Genomic DNA, 26581 nt, shown 5'->3' on the forward strand with positions numbered 1-26581 from the left:
CAGTCCTACCACTGGATAAGAGCCACAGTGGTGCATATCCTCAGCCTATTCATGGCTTATTAAAAATAATCTACATTATTTACTCAAATAAACGTCTACTTTAGTTAGTTTCACAGTCCTGAGCCTCACAAATGTTTAATTCTTGTTTTGCCCATGATTCATTGCCCCAGCAAATTATAAAGTTTATTTTATTTTATTTCTTTATTTCATCTTTTGTCTTTGTGGTAAACGGACAGAAAGACATACTGCAGTCACAACAAAACTTTTAAGATTATTATTAAATTATTTCCCTAAAGTATTTCATTTAAAGCTGAAGTACAAGTGATTCAAGAATGTTAATCACGCGCTGTTAAAATGTTATATTAAGCTAGTGAAAGGAAAATGAAACGTAAATGAAATGGTACACAAATCTTACACATTAAACGTCTTTAAAATGAGCATTCGTTGTCACTTTATGGTAGCCATCCATAATGTTTAGAAATGCACTAGTTCAAAAACATTTACCACTCAAGGTCATTACTATTGTAATGGCGAGACCCTACAACTGAGAAAACCCCAACAATCAAATTCCCTTTTAACAGGAAGAAATTTCCAGCAGAGCCAGGGAGGGGCAGCCAGTTGAACCAGCTTGAGTAATGGGAGAGACAGGACAAAAAATACACTGTGGAACAGAGCCACACATTAATAATAACCAATGATTAAATGCAGAGAGCTGTGTAAGCACATAGAGATTGAAAAAGATGAGTGAACAAGAAACACTCATGGGCCAGCATCACGGGAAGCCCTCAGCAGCCTAGACCTGTTCCTGTGTAACTAAGGGGGGATTCAGGGTCACCTGGTCCAGCCCTAACTATATGCTTTAGCAAAAAGGAAAGTTTGAAGCCTAATATTGAAAGTAGAGATAGTGTCTGTCTCCCGAATCCAAACTGGAAGCTGGTTCCACAGAAGAGGGGCCTGAAAACTGAAGGCTCTGCCTCCCATTCTACTTTTAAATACTCTAGGAACAACAAGTAAGCCTGCAGTGTGAGAGCGAAGTGCTCTACTAGGGTGATATGGCACTACAAGGTCATTAAGATAAGATGGGGCCTGATTATTCAACATCTTGTATGTGAGGAGCAGGAGCAGGGAGCCAATGAAGAGAAGCAAACATGGGAGAAATATGCTCTCTCTTTAGTCCCTGTCAGTACTATTTCAGCATTTTGGATCAACTGAAGGCTTTTCAGTTTGTTTGGTTTTTAATACAACCTGATAGAAATTAATTAGATCCTAGAAGTAATAAATGGATGAAGTAGTTTTTCTGCGTCATTTTGAGACAGGATGTTTCTAATTTTAGATTCTTAGTAAAATGTCAACATGTTTTTATACGTGACAGATTAAGTTGATTGAGTGTTTGCAGAAATGAAACACCAACCTGTGTAAACATGGCTGTTTTATATATATACACTTTAAAAAGTTTTAAAAATTAAATTACTCAATTTATCGTCATCATAAAAATATTTTAAAAACACAGATATTTCTCTACACATTTTGATATTCCAAGTGAAAAACCTCCAAACAGTGTCAAGCCAGTGTCAAGTATCACGATGTCTAGTACTCATAAACGGATGACAGCATTATTAAGTGTGCCTATGCCAAGAGGCACACTTATTACTATTCGTCGGATTTATTAAGTGTGCCTATGCCAAGAGGCACACTTATTACTATTCGTCGGATTTATTATTCTTATTGTGTGGATGCTGGAGGCATCCACACTATTGAGTTCCTGTTTCTCTTTATTCTTTATTCTACTTTATTGTGTGGATGCCCTAAAAGGGCTTCCACACTATTGAGTTCCTGTTTCTCTTTATTGTGTGGATGCCCTAAAAGGGCTTCCACACTATTGAGTTCCTGTTTCTCTTTATTGTGTGGATGCCCTCAAAGGGCTTCCACACTATTGAGTTCCTGTTTCTCTTTATTCTTTATTCCACTATTTACTAGTTGCTTCCGTACATTTTTTGGCACTTAACTACTCCCTCAGTTTTCAGCCGATTTTCTCCGTTCAAACTCTAAACTGTTCTGCTCTTTCTGCTAATTCCTGCTATGACTTTTGGTGGTTATTACTATTATACTTTTTAAAATATTACACTTTTTTCCTTTAATTTGTCCTATTGAAATGAATGGGAAACTTCCACTATTCTGCTAAAACTTGCTTGTTTTTGAAACTTAACTACTTCCTCATACTTTCACCTAGAAACTCCATTCAAACTTTAAAATGTTCTCAGATTATTGGGCTATTGGGCTGAGTGATTCAGCTTTTTCAGATCTTCTACCGTTTTAATTTGATACCTCTTTAAGTTTTCAGTTGCAAAATTGTGATTTTTCAGAAAATACATGTGTTGCTATGGTTGCTATGCAATTAACTCAGAGTGAGGGCTGGTCTGTTCTGAATTTTCTCTTCATGTCTGAACAACTTCTTGCAACTTGCTCAATTTCCACTCAACCCCCACAAATTATACATCAAAACGTAGGTATTTTTGCTGGCTTTCAGAAAATGTCACTTATCATTGTTGTGGGCATTACAGAATTTTGGCAAATCTCCTCAGAGCAACACAAAGTCTGAAAACTCTCCATAGAGAGTCAATGGAGAGTTTGTTCAAAATCAGCGCTGGAATTCTCTAATGAGAGGCATTTTCGAATCGTCATATCTCCTTAACGAAACAAAGTTGAGACATGACGCTTGTGCCAATATATCTTCAGACACCCCTGATGCTCACAATTCAAGAATTTTTTTCTCACCTATTACCGTTTGGCCTTGAATTACATTTGTTTGAGGGTAGGAAATTCGTGCCTTGCTCAGATCTCTTCAGATTTCAAACTCTGGAAATGAGGCACTTTTTTCTCTCGTCATATCTTTTTGATGGATTTCCACAGAGACCTGAAAATTCCCATGACTGTTCACCAAAGCCTGCTGTTTCTTACGGTGAAAGAATGATTTTGATGCTCCATATAGATTTAGAGTTACAAAACATTGTTTGAGGGCAAGTCAAGGCAGTTTTGCTTTGCCTCTACTCAGTTACAGTGTATTACAAGTCATATATCTTCAATAATTTATATTTTATCTCTGAATTATGAAGACCTGCAGATTCCTCCATCTCTTCTGAACAAAACGGTGTCAGAATGAGCATTCTAGCCCCTACGGTTAGGAAATTATGGCCATTTGTTCAAGGGGAATCCTGAATGTGAGAAATACACTGCAGAAAACTTATACCTCTCTCTGTGTCTGTGTGTGTAAGGGCTGATTACAGCAGGTGCAGCTAATTTAACTGACCTACATATACCAAGCCCAGACTCTTAACAGCCACTGTTCCCTTTAGGCTCTGTGTATGTGTATGTTTGTGTGTCTGTATCAATATTTCTCCCATGTTAAAGTATTACTCCTCCATAATAGTATTTCTGTTAAATCAAAGTACTTCTACTACATCTTAGTACTTCTGCTCAATCATAGTATTTCTGCTAAATCATAGTATTTTTGCCAAATCATGGTTTTTGTGCCAAAACATAACATTTCTGTTATGTTATAATATTACTAATAAGTGGAGGAATTTCTGTCATGTTATAGTATATGTGCTGATTACAGTATACCTGCCAAATCATAGTATTTATCTCGAATCATAGTATTTATGCCAAATTACAGTATTTCTGCTAAAAAGCAGAAATAGTACCTTTTAGCAGAAATTTCTGTCAAAAGATATTAGTTATGTAAAAAAAATTATTTCTGCTAAATCATAGTATTTCTGCCAAATCATAGTATTTGTACTAAATCATAGTACTTGTGGCTATTCATACTACTTGTACCCAATCGTATTATTTCTGCCATATCATCATATTTGTGTCAAATCATGGTATTTTTTTTGCAAAATCATGGCATTTGTGCCAAGTTATAGTATTTGTGCCCAAGTAAAATTTCTGTTATGTTATAGTATTACTACAAAGTCGTAGAATTTCTGTTATGTTATAATATATCTGCTGAATATAGTATATGTGCCAAATCGTAGTATTTATAGCAAATCATAGTATTTGTGCTAAAACGTAGTATTTCTGCCCAATAGTAGTATTTGTGCAAAAACATACTTATGCAAAATCACAGTATATCTGTTATGTTATAGTATTATTACTAAGGCATAGTATTTCTACCAAATCATAGTATTCCTTCAAAATCATAGTATTACTGCAATTTCATAGTATTTGTGCAAAATCATAGAATGTCTGCAAAATCACAGTATATCTGTTATGTTAAAGTATTACTACTAAGTCACAGTATTTCAGCCAATTCGTAGTATTTGTACTAAATCATGATACTTGTGCCAAATCATACTATTTTTTGCAAATCATAGTATTCGAACCAAAACATAGTATTTGTACGAGGTCATAGTATGCCTTCTAAATCATAGTATTTCAATAAAATCTCAGTAGTTGTGCTAAAACGCAGTATTATTGCCAAATCATAGTATTTGTACTGAAACATAGTATTTCTGCCCAATCATATTATTTGTACTAAATCATAGTACTTGTGCCAAATCATAGTATTTCTGCCACATTGTGCTAGTTGTGCAAAAACATAGACTGTCTGCAAAATCATAGTATATCTATTATGTTATAGTATTACTACTAAGTCGTAGACTTTCTGTTTTGTTATAGTATATGTGCTGAATATAGTATATGTGCCAAATCATAGTATTTATAGCAAGTCATAGTATTTGTGCTAAAACATAGTATACTGCCACATTATAGTATTTGTGTAAAACCAGAATGTCTGCAAAATCATCATATATCTGTGATGTTATAGTATTACTACTAAGGCATAGTATTTCTTCAAAATTATAGTATTTTTGCAGAAACATTGTACTTCTGGTAAATCATAGTATTTCTACTAAATAATAGTATTTCTGCCAAATCATAGTATTTGTGCCAAAATATTGTATTTGTACAAAGTCATAATATTTCTTCTAAATCATAGTATTTCAATCAAATCTCAGGAGTTGTGCTAAAATGCAGTATTATTGCCAAATCATAGTCTTTGTACCCAAACATATCAGTTCAACTTATTTAACTCTTCTCAACAGCCCAACACCTCTTCTTCACCCAGTTTCAGCAGAATTGTGAGTTTTTTCACCCCTTTTCAGCACAAATCCCAGCTTTTTCAGGTGTTTTCAACAGAAATCTCTTTTTTAGCAGACATTCTGCTGATTCACCTGTTTTCAGTGCAACGTTCTACTTCTTTACCTCTTTTCAGTAGAAATTCTGCTGATTCACCTATTTTAAGCAGAATTTTCAGCCTTTCACCTCTTATCAATACAAATCTCAGTATCTTCTGCTCATTTCAGAGGAAACCTTTTCACCTCTCCTCTTTTCAGTACAAATTTGAACTTCTGTACCCCTTTTAAGCAGAATTTTGCCTTTTCACGTCTTTTCAGCAAAAGATTCTGCTTCCTTACTTGTTTTCAGCATAATTTTTCAGTTTCTTTACTGCCATACAATTTTTGCAGCTTTTCATCTTTTTCAGTCATTTTCAGCAGACAGCTTCAGCGTTCCGGCATCCACACAGCATTTTCGCAGGAAATGCAAACTTTTTCTAGTTATACTTTATTATTGTGTGGATGCCCTAAAAGGGCTTCCACACTATTGAGTTCCTGTTTTAAACTTTATTCTTCAAGTTGCTGCCCCGTTTTTCGGCACTGAACTACTCCCTCAGTTTTCAGCCGATTTTCTCCGTTCAAACTCTAAACTGTTCTGCTATTTCTGCTAATTCCGGCTATATCTTTTGGTGTTTATTACTATTATACTTTTTAAAATATTACACTTTTTTCCTTTAATTTGTCCCATTGAAATGAATGGGAAACTTCCACAATTCTGCTAAAACTTGCTTGTCTTTGAAACTTAACTATGTCCTCATGCTTTCACCTAGAAACTCCATTCAAACTTTAAAATGTTCTCAGATTATTGGGCTATTCCTGTCTGATTCAGCTTTTTCAGATCTTCTACCGTTTTAATCTTATCTCTCTTTAAGTTTTCAGTTGCAAAATTGTGATTTTTCAGAAAATACATGCGTTGCTATGGTTGCTATGCAATTAAGTCAGAGTGAGTGCTGGTCCGTTCTGAATTTTCTCTTCATGTCTAAACAACTTCTTGCTACTCACACAATTTCCACTCAACCCCCACAAATTATACATCAAAACGTAGGTATTTTTGCTGGCTTTCAGAAAATGTCACTATCTTTATTGTGAGGTTTACCATTTTTTCGCAATTTGCCTCGGAGTGACACAAGGTCTGACAAGTCCCCATTCAAAGTCTATGGGGAGGTTTTGAAATTCAGAGCTGAAATTCTGTAACGGGAGGCATTTTCAAATTGCCATCTCTCTTTAACAAAGCAAAGTTAGGACATGAGGCTTGTCCCAATATATCTTCAGACACTGCTGACACTCACAGTGGAAGCAGTTTTTACAATTATCTTACCGTTGAGCAATGAATTACGTTTGTTTGAGGGGTGGAAATCTGTCCTGCTCTCAGTTTTCAAACGCCGAAAATGAAGCCGTTTCTTCTCTCGTCATATACCCGCGACGGAGGTAGAACGAGCTATGAAAATCGCAGTCAAAATACACCAAAGTCCGCTGATTCACCCAGTACAAGAATTATGCTGCTAGCCCTCCTAGTTTTTGAGTTACACGACGTTTTGTAACTCCAAAAAACGGCGTTTTTCGCCTCTCACTGCAATCTATTTTCTGACTGCCCAAGTATCTGTCTTTCAGACCGCCGCCCCCTTTCCAGGTGGTGCAATCAGTAATGACAGGTCTCTGCAGCTCAAAGGTCGTGGGTTCAATCCCACCTTGGTCCATGTTTTTTTTTTTTTTTCACTACAAATTTATACACTATCACTGACCTGTAATTTATATTGCTAATTTATTACAATTCTGCAAAGTTTTATGATTTTAGCAGCTTTTCTAATATGGACCTCAGATTCTTGTTAACGCTCCATGGCAGAAACAAGTACACAGCCTGATGAAGCAGACAGAGGCAGTACCTCTGATTGGTGAATTTGAGCAGAACCAGGTTGTTCTTTCATTTCATTTCTTTATTTATTTCACACATGGTTCAACAGTGTTTCTTTTTCTACATACAGAACCTTCTGCCTCTTTTCAGCAGAAATTCTGCTCATTCACCTCTTCTCTTGTGTTGGAGTGCCCTCTTGTGGCGCCTTTTGGGTAGTGCCTTAGTAAACGTGAACACTGCAAAGAAGTGGTATCAGACTGGTTTGTAGTGGAGGAATTTGTTGCCAGTTTCTTTCATCTTTAATCCGTATTCATGTTGTAATGTAGTAACTTTTGTGGCACAAATACCACAATATGGCAGAAACACTATGTTTTGGCACAAATACTTTGATTTGGTATACTTTAGCTTCTTCACCCCTTTTCAGCAAAATTTTCATTTCTTTCACCCCTTTTCAGCACAAATTCCATTTTTTTGGGCTGTTTTCAGAAAAAAAAACTCTTTTCAGCAGAAACTCTGCTGATTCATCTCTTTTCAGCGCAAGTTTCTGCTCCTTTGCCTCTTTTCTGCAGAAATTCTGCTGATTTACCTCTTTTCTGCAAAATTTTCAGCCTTTTCACCTCTTCTCAGCACAATTCTCAGCAGCTTCTGCTCATTTTAGCAGAATTGTCGGTCTCTCCTCCTCTTCTTGAGAGAATGAGTTTAGCTCAGTGAGATGAGTAGCTGCCTTGAGACCAGGAGGGCCAGGTTCGAATCCTGCTAAGGGTGACATGTTTTTTTTCACCACCATACAACTTTTTGCAACTTTTCAGCTTTTTCAGCTTTTCAGCAGACAGCTTCAGCGTTAAGACATCCACACAGCATTTTCGCAGGAAATGCAAATTTTTCTAGTTCTTTATTATTGTGTGGATGCCCTAAAGGGCTTCCACACTATTGAGTTCCTGTTTCTCTTTAAACTTTATTCTTTTTCAAGTTGCTCGCGTTTTTCGGCACTTAACTACTCCCTCAGTTTTCAGCCGATTTTCTCCGTTCAAACTCTAAACTGTTCTGTTCGTTCTGCTAATTCCAGCTATATCTTTTGGTGTTTATAACTATTATACTTTTTAAAATATTACACTTTTTTCCTTTAATTTGTCCCATTGAAATGAATGGGAAACTTCCGCAATTCTGCTAAAACTTGCTTGTTTTTGAAACTTAACTACTTCCTCATACTTTCACCTAGAACAACCATTCAAACTTTAAAATTTTTCTATTTAACTTATTACTATTGTGCTAAGTCATAGCATTTCTGCTGCTTTTCAGTATTTGTGCTAAATACAGCATTTCTGCTAAATCATACTATTTCTGCTATTTTATAAGATTTGTGCTAAATACAGCATTTGTGCTAAATCATACTATTTCTGCTACTTTATAGGATTTGTACTTAATATAATATTTCTGCTTAATTATAGTATTTCTGCCATTTTATAGTATTTGTGCTAAAACATAGTATTTCTACTAAATGCAGTATTTCTGGGTAATCATTGTATTTCTATATATTTCTGCCAGGTCCCCAGGGAGTCAGTCTTCTGTAAGGACTGTAATATTCAAATTTACATATCAGGACCTGGACGGCTTCCCAGCCAGCCAATCATATCTGAGGCCTGGCACATTCAAATTTGCATATTGTTGCCTTCATGGCTTCCCAGCCAGCCAATCATATCTGAGGCCTGGCACATTCAAATTTGCATATTGGGACCTTCGTGGCTTCTAAGCCCACCAATCATCTATGTCATATATCTCTAACATTTCATATTTTTATTTTAAATGGTCAGCATTTCAAGATTCCCCCATGTCTTCTGAATAAAATGGTCTAAGAATGGCTGTTTTAGCCCATACGGTTAGGAATTTATGGCTGTTTGTTTGAGGGGAATTCTCACTATGAGAAATACACTGCAAAAATCCTGTCTCTCTCTGTGTTGCGTGTGTAAAAGCCTGCACTTAGTGCACCAGTTTTGGCGGGAAAAAGCACACCGCCTCTCTGATTGGTGGATTCAAATTGAGAAGCTGACAGCTGTTTGACTGACCTAGAAACATGCCGTTAACAGCCCCTGTTCACATGCTGCTGCTGCTGCTGCTGCTGCTGCTTGTGTGTGTGTGTGTGTGTGTGTGTGTGTGTGTGTGTGTGTGTGTGTGTGTACGATTTAAATTCAATATATTTAGACTGGTTGACTGAATTTGGTCCTCTGTGTGTCTCTCTGTGCATGTGTGTTTCCATATGTTTCCATATTTGTGATTGTGTGACTGTTATACTTTTTTTTGCTGATTTTTTTTCATTTAACAATTACATTTGAGGGACCCTTAGCATGTTCAGGATTTTTTCAGCGGTCCATTTTGCTTTTCCAATTTTTCTATTTAAGTTATTACTATTGTGCTAAGTCATAGCATTTCTGCTGCTTTTCAGTATTTGTGCTAAATACAGCATTTCTGCTAAATCATACTATTTCTGCTATTTCATAAGATTTGTGCTAAATATAGTGTTTCTGCTAAAAAATAGTATTTCTGCCAAATATAATATTTTTGATTAATTATAGTTTTTCTTCCAAATCATAGTACAGTTTTACTGCTTTTTATATGGCTTCTAAGACAACCAATCATATCTGAGGCCTGGCACATTCAAATTTGCATATTGTTGCCTTCATGGCTTCCCAGCCAGCCAATCATGTCTGAGGCCTGGCACATTCAAATTTGCATATTGGGACCTTCGTGGCTTCTAAGCCAACCAATCATCTATGTCATATATCTCTAATATTTCATATTTTTATTTTAAATGGTCAACATTTCAAGATTCCGCCATGTCTTCTGAACAAAATGGTGTAAGAATGACCGTTCTAGCCCCTACGGTTAGGAAATTATAGCCATTTGTTTGAGGGGAGTCCTCACTACGGAAAATAGACTGCACAAATCCTGTCTCTCTCTGTGTTGCGTGTGTGTAAGCAGGTGCACCCGTTTTGGCGGGAAAAAGTACACAGCCTCTCTGATTGGTGGATTCAAATTTAGCAGCTCCCAGGCTGCTTGACTGACCTAGAAACTTGCTGTTCTCTCCGTGTGTGTGTGTGTGTGTGTGTGTGTGTGTGTGTGTGTGTGTGTGTGTGTGTGTGTGTTTGACAAAGAGAGCGAGAAAGAGAGGGCGACAGAGTTTTTATGGGAGCATCTTATTGTATGATTTTAATTCAATATATTTAGACTGGTTGACTGAATTTGATCCTGTGTGTCTCTCTGTGCTTGTGTGTTTCCATATGTGTCCATATTTGTGATTGTGGGACTTTTTTCAGCTGTTCATTTTGCTTTTCCAATTTTTCTATTTAACTTATTACTATTGTGCTAAGACATAGCATTTCTGCTGCTTTTCAGTATTTGTGCTTAATACAGCATTTGTGCTAAATCATAGTATTTCTGCTATTTTATAGGATTTGTACTTAATATAATATTTCTGCTTAATTATAGTATTTCTGCCATTTTATAGTATTTGTGCTAAAACATAGTATTTCTACTAAATGCAGTATTTCTGGGTAATCATTGTATTTCTATATATTTCTGCCAGGTCCCCAGGGAGTCAGTCCTCTGTAAGGACTGTAATATTCAAATGTACATATCAGGACCTGGACGGCTTCCCAGCCAGCCAATCATATCTGAGGGCTGGCACATTCAAATTTGCATATTGGGGCATTCATGGCTCTGATTGGTGGATTCAAATTAAGAAGCTCACAGCTGTTTGACTGACCTAGAAACATGCTGTTAACAGCCCCTGTTCACTTGCTGATGCTGCTGTGTGTGTGTGTGTGTGTGTGTGTGTGTGTGTGTGTGTGTGTGTGTGTGTGTGTGTGTAAGAGAGAGAGAGAGAGAGAAAGACACACACACAAAGACCCTTTTTAGGGCAGCATCTCATTGGTGGATAAAAATATAATATATTCAGACTGGTTGACTGGCATAGACCCTGTGTGTGTGTCTCTCTCTGTACATTTGTGTACCCATATTTGATTTTCTGTGTATTTGGTGATTTGTGTATCTATATTTGATTTTGTGTATATCTGTTGGCTGTTCTTATTTGTTTTTTTTCTAAATGTATTTTTATTTTATTTTTTTCACAGGTGAACAATAATTAGTTTTGAGCGAACTTAACCATGTTCCTTTTTATTCAGCTTGTCATTTTACCTTTCCAATATTTTCACTTAAGTTATTACTATTCTGCTCAATCATAGTATCTGTTCTAAATCATTGTTATTAAGCTATATTGTAGGATTTCTGCTAAATCATAGTATTTCTACTATATTATATTTTTCTTTCTAAATACACCATTTCTACTATAGAATAGTATTTCTACTATGTTATAATACTTGTGCTAAACTGGAGTATTTTTGCTAAAACATAGTATTTATTTAAAATTTCAATATGAATAGTATATTACAGTGTCTCTGGTAAATCACAGCATTTCTGCTATGTTGTACTGTTTTTCTAAATCATAGTATTTCTGTAATGTTTAAGAATGTTTGGCTAAATATATTCTTTCTGTTATCTTATACTATTTCTCCTAAATTCTTGTATTTTTGAGAAGTTATCGTGTTTCTGGTAAGTTACAATGTTTCTGCTAAGTTCTGCTATGCTATTGTATTTCTGCCAAGTATTATGTTTCCTCTAAGATATTGCAGTTCTGCTAAGTTACTACATTTTAGCAAAGTTCCTTTGCTTCTGCAAATTTTTACAATTTCTGCAACTTTTCAGCTTTTTCAGCTATTTTTAGCAGACAGCTTCAGCATTACAGCATCCACACTGCATTTTCGCAGGAAATGCAAATTTTTCTAGTTCTACTTTATTCTAGTTGCTCCGTACACTTTTTGGCACTTAACTACTTCCACAATTTTCAGCCGATTTTCACCGTTCAAATTTTAAACTATTCTGCTATTTCTGCTAATGTACGCTATATCTTTTGGTATTTTTCACTATTATACTTTTTAAAATATTACACTTTTTTCCTTTAATTTGTCCCATTGAAATGAATGGGAAACTTCCGCAATTCTGCTAAAACTTGCTTGTTTTTGAAACTTAACTACTTCCTCATATTTTCACGTAGAAACTCCATTCAAACTTTTAAATGTTCTCAAATTATTGGGCTATTCAGGAATAAATAAGCTTTTTCAAATCTTTTACCGTTTTATTTTTATCCCTCTTAAAGTTTTGAGTGGCAAAATTGTGATTTTTCAGAAAATACATGCGTTGTTATGGTTGCTATGCACTTGGCTTTCAGTGTGCCACTGTAGGTTTCGCAGTCTTCTCTTCATGTCCGAACAACTTCTTGCTACTTGCTCAATTTTCACTCAACTTCCACAAATTATACATCAAAACGTAGGTATTTTTGCTGGCTTTCAGAAAATGTCACCATCATTGTTGTGAGATTTATAGAATTTTGGCAAATCTCAGACCAACAGAAAGTCGGAAAACTCTCCATAGAAAGTCAATGGAGAGTTTGTTCAAAATCACCGCTTGATTTCTGTAATGAGAGGCATATTCGAATCGTAATATCTCCTTAACGAAGCGAAGTTAAAACATGAGGCTTGTCCCAGTATATCTTCAGACACTCCTGACGCTCACAATTTAAGAATTTTTTTTCTCACCTATTACCGTTCCGAGATGAATTACACTTGTTTGAGGGTAGGAAATTCGTCCTTTGCTCAGATTTCTTCAGATTTCAAACTCTGGAAATGAGGCCATTTTTTCCTCTCATCATATCTTTTTGATGGATTTCCACAGAGACCTGAAAATTTCCATGACTGTTCACCAAAGCCTGCTGTCTCTTATGGTGAAAGAATGATATCGATACTCCAAATAGATTTAGAGTTAGAAAGCGTTGTTTGAGGGCAGGTCAAGGCAGTTTTTGCTTCGCCTCTACTCAGTTATGGTGCATTACAAGTCAAATATCTTCAATAATTCATATTTTAATGATAAATTGTCAACACTTGAAGATTCCCCCATCTCTTCTGAACAAAACGGTGTAAGAATGACCGTTCTAGCCCCTACGGTTAGGAAATTATGGCCATTTGTTTGAGAGGAATCCTCACTATGAGAAATAGACAGCAAAAATCCTGTCTCTCTCTGTGCTGAGTGTGTGTAAAATCGGCTGCACCTGTTTTGGCGGGAAAAAGTACACAGCCTCTCTGATTGGTGGATTCAAATTTAGCAGCTCCCAGGCTGCTTGACTGACCTAGAAACAGGCTGTTAACAACCCCTGTTCACTTGTTGATGCTGCTGCTGCTGCTGCTGCTGCTGCTGTGTGTGTGTGTGTGTGTGTGTGTGTGTGTGTGTGTGTGTGTGTGTGTGTGTGTGTGTGTGTGTGTGTGATTTAAATTCAATATATTTAGACTGGTTGACTGAATTTGGTCCTGTGTGTCTCTGTGCATGTGTGTTTCCATATGTGTACATATTTGTGATTGTGTGACTGTTATACTTTTTTTGCTGATTTTATTTTTTTCATTTAACAATTACATTTGAGGGACCCTTAGCATGTTCAGGATTTTTTCAGCTGTCCATTTTGCTTTTCCAATTTTTCTATTTAGGTTATTACTATTGTGCTAAGTCATAGCATTTCTGCTGCTTTTCAATATTTGTGCTAAATACAGCATTTCTGCTAAATCATACTATTTCTGCTATTTTTTGAGATTTGTGCTAAATACAACATTTCTGCTAAATCATACTATTTCTGCTATTTGATAAGATTTGTGCTAAATATAGTGTTTCTGCTAAAAAATAGTATTTCTGCCAAATATAGTATTTTTGATTAATTATAGTTTTTCTACCAAATCATAGTACAGTTTTACTGCATTTTATATGGCTTCTAAGACAACCAATCATATCCGAGGGCTTGCACATTCAAATTTGCATATTGTTGCCTTCATTGCTTCCCAGCCAGCCAATCATATCTGAGGCCTGGCACATTCAAATTTGCATATTGGGGCATTCATGGCTTCTAAGACAACCAATCCAATCACCTATGTCATATATCTATGATATTTCATATTTTTATTTTAAATGGTCAACATTTCAAGATTCCCCCATGTCTTCTGAACAAAACGGTGTAAGAATGACCGTTCTAGCCCCTACGGTTAGGAAATTATAGCCATTTGTTTGAGGGGAGTCCTCACTATGGAAAATAGACAGCACAAATCCTGTCTCTCTCTGTGCTGCATGTGTGTAAGCAGGTGCACCTGTTTTGGCGGGAAAAAGTACACAGCCTCTCTGATTGGTGGATTCAAATTTAGCAGCTCCCAGGCTGCTTGACTGACCTAGAAACTTGCTGTTCTCTCTCTCTGTGTGTGTGTGTGTGTGTGTGTGTGTGTGTGTGTGTGTGTGTGTGTGTGTGTGTGTGTGACAGAGAGAGAGCCTTTTGATGGGAGCATCTTATTGTATGATTTAAATTCAATATATTTAGACTGGTTGACTGAATTTGGTCCTGTGTGTGTCTCTCTGTGCTTGTGTGTTTCTGTATGTGTCCATATTTGTGATTGTGGGACTTTTTTCAGCTGTTCATTTTGCTTTTCCAATTTTTCTATTTAAGTTATTACTATTGTGCTAAGTCATAGCATTTCTGCTGCTTTTCAGTATTTGTGCTAAATACAACATTTCTGCTAAATCATAATTTTTCTGCTATTTTATGAAATTTGTGCTAAATACAGCATTTCTGCTAAATCATACTATTTCTGTTATTTTTTAAGATTTGTGCTAAATACATCATTTCTGCTAAATCATACTATTTCTGCTATTTCATACGATTTGTGCTAAATATAGTGTTTCTGCTAAAACATAGTATTTCTGCCAAATATACTATTTTTGATTAATTATAGTTTTTCTTCCAAATCATAGTACAGTATTTCTGGGGTTTTTTGTTTTTTTGTTTGTTTTTTTTGTTTGTTTTTTTGTTTTTTTTACAGGATTTGTACTTAATATAGTATTTCTGCTTAATGATAGTATTTCTGCCATTTTATAGTATTTGTGCTAAAACATTTAATCCTTTGTGAGGAGAGTAATATTCAAATTTACATATCAGGGCATGCACGACTTCCCAACCAGCCAATAATACCTGAGGACTGACACATTCAAATTTGCATACTGGGGCCCCACGTGGCTTCTTAGATAACCAATCATCTATGTCATATATCTATAATATTTCATATTTTTATTTTAAATGGTCAACATTTCAAGATTCTCCCATCTCTTCTGAACAAAATGGTCTAAGAATGACCATTTTAGCCCCTACGGTTAGGAATTAATGGCTGTTTGTTTGAGGCGAGTCCTGACTATGAGAAATAGACTGCAAAAATCCTGTCTCTCTCTGTGTTGCATGTGTAAAAGCCTGCACTTGGTGCACCAGTTTTGGCGGGAAAAAGCACACAGCCTCTCTGATTGGTGGATTCAAATTGAGAAGCTCACAGCTGTTTTACTAACCTAGAAACATGCTGTTAACAGCCCCTGTTCACTTGCTGCTGCTGCTGCTGCTGTGTGTGTGTGTGTGTGTGTGTGTGTGTGTGTGTGTGTGTGTGTGTGTGTGTGTGTGTGAGTGAGTGAGTGAGTGAGAGAGAGAGAGAGAGAGAGAGACGCAAAGACCTTTTTTAGGGCAGCATCTCATTGGTGGATAAAAATATAATATATTCAGACAGGTTGACTGGCATAGACCCATTCTGTGTGTCTCTCTCTGTACATTTGTGTACCCATATTTGATTTTCTGTGTATTTGGTGATTTGTGTATCCATATTTGATTTTGTGGATCTGTTGGCTGTTCTTATTTTTTTTTTCTAAATGTATTTTTATTTTATTTTTTCACAGGTGAACTTCAATTAGTTTTGAGCGAACTTAACCATGTTCCGTTTTATTCAGCTTATCATTTTACCTTTCCAATATTTTCACTTAAGTTATTACTATTCTGCTCAATCATAGTATCTGTTCTAAATCATTGTTATTAAGCTATATTGTAGGATTTCTGCTAAATCATAGTATTTCTACTATGTTATATTTTTCTTTCTAAATATAGCATTTCTGCTATAGAATAGTGTTTCTGCTATATTATAATATTTGTGCTAAACTGGAGTACTTTTGCTAAAACATAGTATTTATATAAAATTACAATATTCATAGTATATTACAGTGTCTCTGGTAAATCACAGCATTTCTGCTATGTTGTACTGTTTTTCTAAATCATAGTATTTCTGTAATGTTTAAGAATATTTGGCTAAATATATTCTTTCTGTTATCTTATACTATTTCTTCTAATTTCTTGTATTTTTGAGAAGTTATCGTGTTTCTGGTAAGTTACAATGTTTCTGCTAAGTTCTGCTATGCTATTGTATTTCTGCCAAGTATTATGTTTCCTCTAAGATATTACAGTTCCGCTAAGTTACTACATTTTAGCAAAGTTCCTTTGCTTCTGCAAAGTTTTTACAATTTCTGCAACTTTTCAGCTTTTTCAGCTAGTTTCAGCAGACAGCTTCAGCATTACAGCATCCATACTGCATTTTTGCAGGAAATGCAAATTTTTCTAGTTCTTGGGACTTCCGTACACTTTTTGGCACTTAACTACTTCCACAATTTTCAGCCGATTTTCACCGTTCAAATTTTAAACTATTCTGCTATTTCTGCTAATGATGGTTATGTCTTTTGGTATTTTTCACTATTATACTTTTTAAAATATTAAGCTTAATTTGTCCCATTGAAATGAATGGGAAACTTCTGCAATTCTGCTAAAATTTGCTTGTTTTTGAAACTTAACTACTTCCTCATATTTTCATGTAGAACAACCATTTAAACTTTAAAATGTTCACAAATTATTGGGCTATTCAGGTATAAATCAGCATATTCAAATGTTTTACCATTTTACTTTTATGCCTCTTAAAGTTTTCAGTTGCAAAATTGTGATTTTTCACAAAATACATGCGTTGTTATGGTTGCTATGCACTTGGCTTCCAGTGTGCCACTGAAGGTTTTGCAGTCTTCTCTTCATGTCCGAACAACTTCTTGCTACTTGCTCAATTTTCACTCAACTTCCACAAATTAGATATCAAAACGTAGGTATTTTTGCTGGCTTTCCGAAAATGTCACTATCATTGTTGTGGGATTTATAGAATTTTGGCAAATGTCCTCAGACCAACACAAAGTCGCAAAACTCTCCATAGAAAGTCAATGGAGAGCTTGTTTAAAATCACCGCTTGATTTCTGTAATGAGAGGCATATTCGAATTGTCATATCTCCTTAACGAAGCAAAGTTAAGACATAAGGCTTGTCCCAGTATATCTTCAGACACTCCTGACACTCACAATTCAAGAATTTCTTTCTCACCTATTACCGTTCTGAAATGAGTTAGACTTGTTTGAGGGTAGGAAATTCGTCCTTCGCTCAGATTTCTTCAGATTTCAAACTCTGGAAATGAACCACTTTCTCTCGTCATCTCTTTTTAATGGATTTCCACAGAGATCTGAAAATTTCCATGATTGTTCACCAAAGCCTGCTGTCTCTTACGGTGAAAGAATGATATTGATACTCCAAATAGATTTAGAGTTAGAAAGCGTTGTTTGAGGGCAAGTCAAGGCAGTTTTTGCTTTGCTCTACTCAGTTATGGTGCATTAGAAGTCAAATATCTTTAATAATTCATATTTTAATGATAAATTGTCAACACTTTAAGATTCCCCCATCTCTTCTGAACAAAACGGTGTAAGAATGACCGTTCTAGCCCCTACGGTTAGGAAATTATGGTCATTTGTTTGAGGGGAGTCGTCATTATGAGAAATAGACTGCAAAAATCCTGTGTCTCTCTGTGCTGCGTGCACCTGTTTTGGCGGGAAAAAGTGCACAGGCTCTCTGATTGGTGGATTCAAATTCAGCAGCTCCCAGGCTGCTTGACTGAGCTAGAAACTTACTTCTCTCTCCCTGTGTGTGTGTGTGTGTGTGTGTGTGTGTGTGTGTGTGTGACAGAGAGCGAGAGAGAAAGCCTTTTTATGGGATCATCTCATTGTAAGATTCAAATTCAATATATTTAGACTGGTTGACTCAATTGGATCTTGTGTGTGTGTCTCTCTGTGCATGTGTGTTTCCATATGTCTCCATATTTGTGATTGTGTGACTGTTATATTTTTTTTTTGCCGATTTTTTTCATTTAACAATTATATTTGAGGGATTATTAGCATGTTCAGCATTTTTTCAGCTGTCCATTTTGCTTTTCCAATTTTTCTATTTAAGTATTACTATTGTGCTAAATCATACTATTTCTGCTATTTTATAAGATTTGTGCTAAATATACTATTTCTGCCAAATATAGTATTTCAGTCAAATTATAGCATTGCTGCTATGTTGTACGGTTTCTCTAAATCATAGTATTTCTGTAATGTTTAAGAATGTTTGGCTAAATATATTCTGTTATCTTATACTATTTCTCCTAAATTCTTGTATTTTTGAGAAGTTATCGTGTTTCTGGTAAGTTATAATATTTCTGCTAAGTTCTGCTATGCTATTGTATTTCTGCCAACTATTATGTTTCCTCTAAGATATTGCAGTTCTGCTAAGTTACTACATTTTAGCAAAGTTCCTTTGCTTCTGCAAATTTTTACAATTTCTGCAACTTTTCAGCTTTTTCAGCTAGTTTTAGCAGACAGCTTCAGCTTTAAAGCATCCACACTGCATTTTCGCAGGAAATGCAAATTTTTCTAGTTATTATTATTCTCCATCTTCCGCCTAAATTTCGGCACGTAACTCGCCCCGCAGTTTTGAGACAAGCTTCATATATGTTACCTCATTTCGTGCGGCTGGATCTGGAATGGTGTGCTATGACTTTTGGTGTTTATGACTATTATAGTTTTTTAAATATTAATATTTTAGTGAAAATTTTCCTGCGCTTCTCTGCCGCACAGTTTTGACACAATTGTTACATATGTTAGATCATTTTGTGCGGCTGGAGCTGGACTAGTATGGTATGACTTTTGGTGTTTATGACTTTTATAGTTTTTGAAATATTTAGATTTTAGTGCAAATTTAGGCCAATTTCTAGGCTCCTGAGAAAGATTCTGCTTTTGGCCCCATAGAAACAGACTTCATTTGTGGTGTCTTGGCTCTCTCTAGTGGTATACCGGGAGTAGTACGGCCTAAAGGGTTTATGGTGGGTGGAAAACTCCATATCCCACAATTCATAGCACACCTCTACAGAGTAAACAATGGCGGACACCACTTCGTTTTATGTCTTTTATTCGTGTTTCTAGGTCACAAAATGAACTTTTAAGATATTTTCAGGCGAGAATGTAGGTGTGTAAACTTCAAACATCTGCTCGTTTTATCAAGACATCCCATATTTGCAACAGTTCTCTTACGTGTTGCTGATAGCCGGCTGGCTAGCTAGCACCGCTAGCGGCCCTTCGTGAAAAAGCACCCAGGCTTGGCTGACAGTGAGGTGGCTAAAATTTGTTTCATCACCCGATCGCTCAGCAAGGGTCTGTGTCTTAGCTGGACTTATTTTTCGTTTATATGGGCCAATGATGCTGGTCGATGTGGAAAAAATAACTGAGTTGTTTGGTGGTGGAGCTACAACAGAGGGCAGCTATCCACCGGTGTGTGACAGAAAGGACATGCTGTGAACGAGACATACGAGGCGGTGAGGCGACCGCCGATCGACCGGTGTTTGCTAACGCGGAGGTCAATCGTGGATCAGGGAAACCGAAGGCAGGAGCATGAGGTGAACTGAATTTCAGGTAAGAAGTTATGAACTGCACTCTATTTGGGTCAGATATAAACAGAGTTTAGGTGTAGTTTATTTTCGTTGTGCTGACTTTTTCAATCACTTACAATAACTCGTACTGCGTGCTAGCTAGCACGATGGAGTTTCTATACAGCTGTGTGCGCGCTAAGTTACCGATGTTACCGATGTTGAAGTTTATGACAGCCTCCCCTGTCATCCTCTCGCCTGTTGAAACTTCAGTCATGAAACTGATCAATGATCGGCTTTTCTCTCGTTTGTTTATCGCGCTAAACCACAGCAGCACGTTTAAGCTTGATCAGCTGTTGTTAGAATTCATTTGCTTTTAATTTCTAGTATCAGCTGATGTTTGCTGGGGCCACAGCTGTAAAAACGGCTGGCCCAAACCAGATGTCCTTACTGAATCATCAGAGCTGAACTGGTGATGGAGAAACAGGTTTACCTTTTAGGTGACATGAATGAGTTGAAGGGAAGTTATGAACGGTTTCTGAGAGACAAATAAACACCAAGCTCCTTTTTTTGTGTAGCTGACAGCTGGTAACTGTGCAGGGGCGGATCTAGCAAAGCTTTTGCCAGGGGGCCAGGTAGGGCATTAACAGAGAAAGGTGGACACAAAGATATACTTTTCTTTCTTACTCTCATATAAAATATTTAGCTTTTATTAAGTAGTTATCTGAATCTTACAACCAAAGTTTGTATAATAATACACAAGATTGGCTGTAGACCATTGTTCATCATTCAGAACACTGTGTAAAAATAACAAAAAACAAAAAGTGAATACAAAAGTGCATAAATATTTATTTTACGTGTTTGATGTGTGTGGCGGGGCGTGGTCTGCAGTGCCGCTGCAGGGTAGGTGGACCCACCTGAGCGGCATCGGCAATCACGCCTCTCGGGCGTAGTCTGTGCTCTCTCGGCTGTTTTCTGGGTGTGTGTCGGGCTGTGAGTTGAAAAGCTACAGCTGGCTGTGTGGGTAAACCAACCATGTGTGAAAAGTGGTCCATAACGTAATGCTTCAAAGCGTGTTCATGCAAACATTGTCGGGGTCTGCCGTGATACAATGGGACTTCTGCTCATGAACCTGTGTGCACAGCGTCTGCAAATCGGGGCTGTACGAAGTCACCTCATCTTTACCCAAAACTGTAAGCTGTCATCTGTGAGGCACGGGCGGTGTTTGTTTTTACCATAGTTCATGGTGGAGAATGGCTGCTCTTCTGAGTTTTGCTGTCTGTAGCCGTATGAATGGCAAACTACACTGATTAGCAGCGGCATAGGCACACTTAAAATTTCTTCTGAAATTTTCGCTTGCTAGTTACATTTTATCATTGGGTTTCATTCAAAAGCTGAGGTAACAGGTAAAAACCTATAATAATTGTCATCAGTGAATTATATCTAGTCTTTACTGAACACAACCTGCAGCTTTTCTGGTTACAGCCAAAGTTTCACTTACTAGCATTTAATCTGCTAGTAAGTGAAATGCTTTGACTAGTGTACAAACACATCATCCATTATTAGCTCTGTAGAAACTTAAGCTAATGTCTCTTTCTACCAAATAGCATGTACAGTGTTGTGGCACACTCTGCTGGCGTGCTTCTTTTTCAGACCACCAAGAGCTATCAACATCATGTGTTTCAACACTTGTTTGTTGAAACACATGATGTTTTTGTAAAAGTCTGGAACAGTGGATATGTTGTCTAACCACTTTAATGCTACATACCTAATCAGCAAAGGATGTCAGCATCAGCACTGTACAAATTAAGCTGAAGTTTGCCTTTTACTAATGTTTGAAACTTTTTATGCCAGACTAGTTTCCTTTGTGTTGCTGCAGTCTGAGGGGGTTCTCCATTGGCTGTGCCAGAGTCAGGTTTAGATTAAGTGGTGTATTAGATACACCACCCTGAGGGCCCGATTTTTACCAATGTGTTATGCCAGAGCAAACTGAGTTTTGACATAAAACAGTACTGTCAGATTTACAAAAGCGATCACAGTGACAAGATTGTGTATAAGAGGGTTCACATGTTTCTGGGGGTCCAGGAGAATCTTTAAATCAAGTTTGCAAACTGATTTACTAAAGAAATCATAAAAGTTGATCTTATTTTTCCTGCTTGATATAGTGGAAGTTATTGGTGTGTCGAGGAGGCATCGCAGAGATTAACGAGCAGATGCTAGAAAAATGAGACATGTACCCACTATAAAAATAAACTTGTCAATCAGGCATTTCTGGTTCATTTAATTCATTAAAGGGATCTAAGTAGTCCTGATAAAAGAATGCTACAGAATGAAAAATCAAAATCTTGTCACATGGCTTACAGTCCGACATTGAGGTCTGTCAATTACTGAAGTTTTTTCCTATTATAACAGATATGTCTGCCAGATTGTTACCCAAGCCTATATTTAACATACACGTGTATGACTAATATCTACATGCACCTGTCCTGTTGGTAAATTACCCGCAGCTGAATATCATCTCTTACTTTGCACTAAACTCTGCGGCTCATGGCAGAGAAAGATTCGATGATTAGTATTAAGAGACAGTGCTAGAACTGACAAGAAAAGAGAGCTCAACAAAAGGCTTTTAGAACAATCAGATAAATAATTAAAGTCATCCTCCCAAGCAGTAACAAATGCAAGTTTTTTAGCATCATTCTGAGACAATGTTTCCTGTTATAGCATTTATTAATATGCAAATTTAAAGTCATATCCTGCATGACAACTTCAAGGTATAACTGAAGGTCAAAACTATCCAAACTATGTACATAGTTATGCACTTGTTTTTGAGATTTTTAGATTCAAATTAAAAAAATAGGTTCAGTTTGGTTTGAACATAAAAGTAGAAAATTACACTACATCCAGCCCTGTGGGTCTTTATGACATGCCTTCAGTTGTGATAACTGCTTTGTTTTGTCTGCCTTCACAGAGGAATTTAACTGGACATGACATTATCTGGGGGTAATGTGTAATGTGAAAACGTCCTAGCACAGAACCCTGTGGAACTCTGTAAAGAACTACTGTGTGTAAGCAAAGCTCCTTATTTACATACAAAAGTCAGAATCCATCAGATGATGAAATATTCAAAACCAGCACAGCAGAATTTCTTTTAATATTAACAATATTAACTGACAGAAGTCAGTGTATTTAATAGTGAAACACATTAACTGTAATACTTGAGTGAATAGTCTTGAGTTTGGGTCCAGTGGTAGCAGACAAGTTACCACTGGCTCATGGATTCAACAACAACCTACCTGGACAGGGTACAGTACAGGGTTCCTGCAGAACTATTTGTGTGTTTCCTTCTACTGAGGGCTCCAAATCTCCACACAGTTCATCGTCCACCACACTACCATCCTGTCGACCTGAACCATCTGACACAAAGCACGACACATTCCTGAATCTCAGACCTTCTCCACACCTCGCTCCCTAATGGAAAAGCAAACAGAATTACACTAAATATGGATACAATTCAATCGACATTTAACTTCTGCAGCCCAGTCTTTCATAAATAGCTAGCTGGTAGCTTTAATCACATTCAGCTGCTAGGCCTTCAAATGATTTTAAAACATTTGTGTTAGTCCTTTGTAAGTTTAAAAAACAATTGTAAAAGAAAAGAAAGTAAAGAACTACTAGACGCTGTTTGAAATGAGTTAAATATTAAACTATTATAACAATAATAATAATAATAATAATAATAATAATAATAATAATAATAATATCATCCTTCAGGTTAACATGGCAATTTAAAAGGAGAGGCTTATAATAATAATAATAATAATAAAAATAATAATAATAATAATAATAATAATAATAATGATAAAAATAAAGTCAAGACATTTGTCATGTTAACTGTTAACTAAGTTCTTATGAATACTTAGTCTAAATTTTGAATTCAATTCAATTTTATTTATATAGCGCCAAATCACAACAACAGCCGCCTCAAGGCGCTTTATATTGTAAGGTAGATCCTACAATACTAAATACAGAGAAAAGCCCAACAATCAAATGACCCACTATGAGCAAGCACTTTGGCGACAGTGGGAAGGAAAAACTCCCCTTTAACAGGAAGAAACCTCTGGCAGAACCAGGCTCAGGGAGGGGCGGGGCCATCTGCTGCGACCGGTTATGGTGAGAGAAGGAAGACAAGATAAAGACATGCTGTGAAAGAGTCACAGCATGTCTTTTAGGGCTTACTAAATAGTGAAATGGCAAAAGTCACAACAATGTTGGTCAATGTCAGTCCTCTGGAAAGTCTCACAAGGTGTCGTGACAGCATCTTGTGAGACACCTCGATTTTGGACTATCCTTCCTCATCTAGGTGAGCATGCCAGGATGGTTTAATATGACTCTAGTGAAATTAGTGACTAATGAAAATTAAATACAGTGTTTCACTATTCTGGTAACTTTGATGACGAAGAAGAGGAAGGCTGATTGACCTCAGATTTGCACTCAGACCAGGCGCTGTATCTCCACCTGTAGCAGGGCTTCACCAGGCAGGGCTTCCACTGTTCCATCTGGGATGGACATGGCCTCCCATCACCCTGCGGAGCTTGGATCACTGTCCGTCTCCTCCACAGTTTGCCTGCCAAAAAGCAGATAAAAAGGGGGGGGGGATGGATCAATTCAAATATTAATAGTTGGGTAAAAAAAAAAAAATAGGATAACTTTGAGGATAGCGTTAATTACTCGGAACATAAAGACAGTATTGTGTATATTTTCATGATGACAGCCTCACACTAAAAACAAATGTTCCAGTTTAACTTTATTTTTGAAGTTCTACAGTGTCTAAACCTCAGTCCCCCATTATTGTGAGATCACTGTTTTATCACAAAGACTTGCTTATTTATTTATACTCAAGAGGGAACTGGGGCAGACAAGAAACACCTGGGGAACATGGCTGGACATAATCTAACTAACAAGACAGGGGAAGCCAAACTGAACATGGCACACACAAGACAAGTTACTATCACAACAAAACAGGAAATCACTAAAACCGAGACACAGGTGAGAAAGAGTGCGAGAGACAGAGAGCAAACTTGACATTCATAAACAGACATAACTGACTATACACAAGGGATGCCGGGGAGGACACAGAGAGGCAAGACCAAGACAAACAGGACACGAAATGGAACAAAGCTCTGAACTAGGAACTAGCACCAAGGGCTCTCATAACTGAACATCAGAACAAGATAATTCCCTAAAAGAGTGAACAAGGCCAAACAATGCTAAACACAAAGCCAAACAAACTCCAAACACATGGTCAAACCCCAGGACCTTGGCATTCAAACTATACCAAACAAATTAAATAAGAGATAAACAATTAAATAACAGAAAAAATCCTGTTTTATTTCTATCTACTATAGAAATTTAAAAGTAAAAAGTAAATAAATATTTTTTTAAGGAATTTTACACATTTATTTATTTGTATTGTCAGGTTTCTTTAATTACGACAACAGAATTTCTGAGACATACTGTTGAAATTGCACTTCTTTTTCAACTGGGAATATGGGGAGAGAACGCCAAGAGTCCATTTTACCAGATTCACTGTGTATTAAAAGGAGTTTGAAGGAGGCAACTGGACTGTTTCACTTCTCATCCAAGAGGCTTCTTAAGTTCTAAAATCAAAAGCTGGAGAGTCCTGGGTATTTAAACCCTAGTGGGGTTGTCCATTAGGAAGGTAATTGACCCCCTATTAATCATTGTGCATCATCACAGGTGTGAAAAAAGGAACATGTTATTACCACCACCAGGGGTTTCGGATGAAACCACTGTGAGACCATACCTCACCCTATTATGTGGCCTATTGAAGTCACCTGACGCAAAATGGGAAAGGACCTCAAACTGCATTGAAGGTAGCTTACAGCTGGTATCATAAGCCACCACCTCTGTGTTTAAAGACGGTCATTCACAGTAGACATACATGGTTTCTTTTACCCCTCACTCAAACCATCTGTCCTTAATTCCAAAATGTGAACATTGGCATGATTCAGGTGTAGAGTCTTGTCCTGTCGGGATGGCTCTTCCATGTTGTGTCACATGTTTACGGAGCAGCTGTTTGGCAGTGATGGGAATAACGGCGTTATTAACGGCATTACTGTTTTCAGTAACGAGTAATCTAACTAATTACTATTCCTATCGTTACAATGCCGTTACCATTACTAACAAGAAAATGCGGTGCGGTCGCGTTACTATTTTTCAACAAACAGACAGTTGAAGCTGTGTTCAGCTTACCGCATCTTATATCAGTTGCACAGAAGTAGCTGTAAGTAATCTGGACGCTATAGCTTTAAGCAGCTGCGCGCGCTTTTTCCTGTTTTTCTTGAATAGTTTCGTCACGTTTACTGTCTAAGGACAGCGCTAGCAAGCATAAGCACTCTCTGCTTATGACCAAAAAATAAAAAAAACAAAACAAAAAGCAGCCTGTTCATGTTGGTGGAAAAATGCACCATGTTAACCAATCAAAAAATGTTGCCATTCATGAAAATGAATGGCAACATGACATTTGGTTTTTTAGGAAGAGGGGGAAGTTTTAGGAGTGACGGCGAGAGAGCGAGAGAGAGAGTTTTGAGATGTGAGAGATTTGTGATGTTTAGTATGTTTGGAGTGTGTAGTTAATGTGTTGTCTTGTGTACTTAGTGTGTAGTGTTGTGGATAGTTTTGTGTTGTGTGTCAGAACAATGAGGTGACTGCTGTCTCCAGGTGTCAGACTAGTGATGTTCTCCTTTATAGTGGACAGAAATTATTTTTTGCAGTGGCACAAATAATTTGTGTGGCATCTTATTGAATGCAGAACAGCTGATTGTTCTG

The 26581-nt window shown here is 36.8% G+C and overlaps 1 protein-coding gene across 2 annotated transcripts in view; it reads right to left on the bottom strand.

The window, feature by feature from the left end:
* thsd7aa (thrombospondin, type I, domain containing 7Aa) overlaps window positions 1-26581 on the bottom strand; it is a 272763-nt gene that overhangs the window by 27571 nt on the left and 218611 nt on the right. For both annotated transcript variants that reach the window (XR_003215883.1, XM_019350980.2), the window contains exons 21-22: window positions 24211-24356; window positions 23026-23200 (exon numbers count right to left, since the gene is read on the bottom strand). Coding sequence is in view for 1 of the 2 variants with exons in the window: in XM_019350980.2 (XP_019206525.1) it covers window positions 23026-23200; window positions 24211-24356 (321 nt within the window). In the remaining variant the exon portion in view is untranslated. The remainder of the gene's footprint in view (window positions 1-23025; window positions 23201-24210; window positions 24357-26581) is intronic.

The sequence above is a fragment of the Oreochromis niloticus genome, linkage group LG22, assembly GCF_001858045.2.
Source record: "Oreochromis niloticus isolate F11D_XX linkage group LG22, O_niloticus_UMD_NMBU, whole genome shotgun sequence".
NCBI lineage: Eukaryota > Metazoa > Chordata > Actinopteri > Cichliformes > Cichlidae > Oreochromis > Oreochromis niloticus.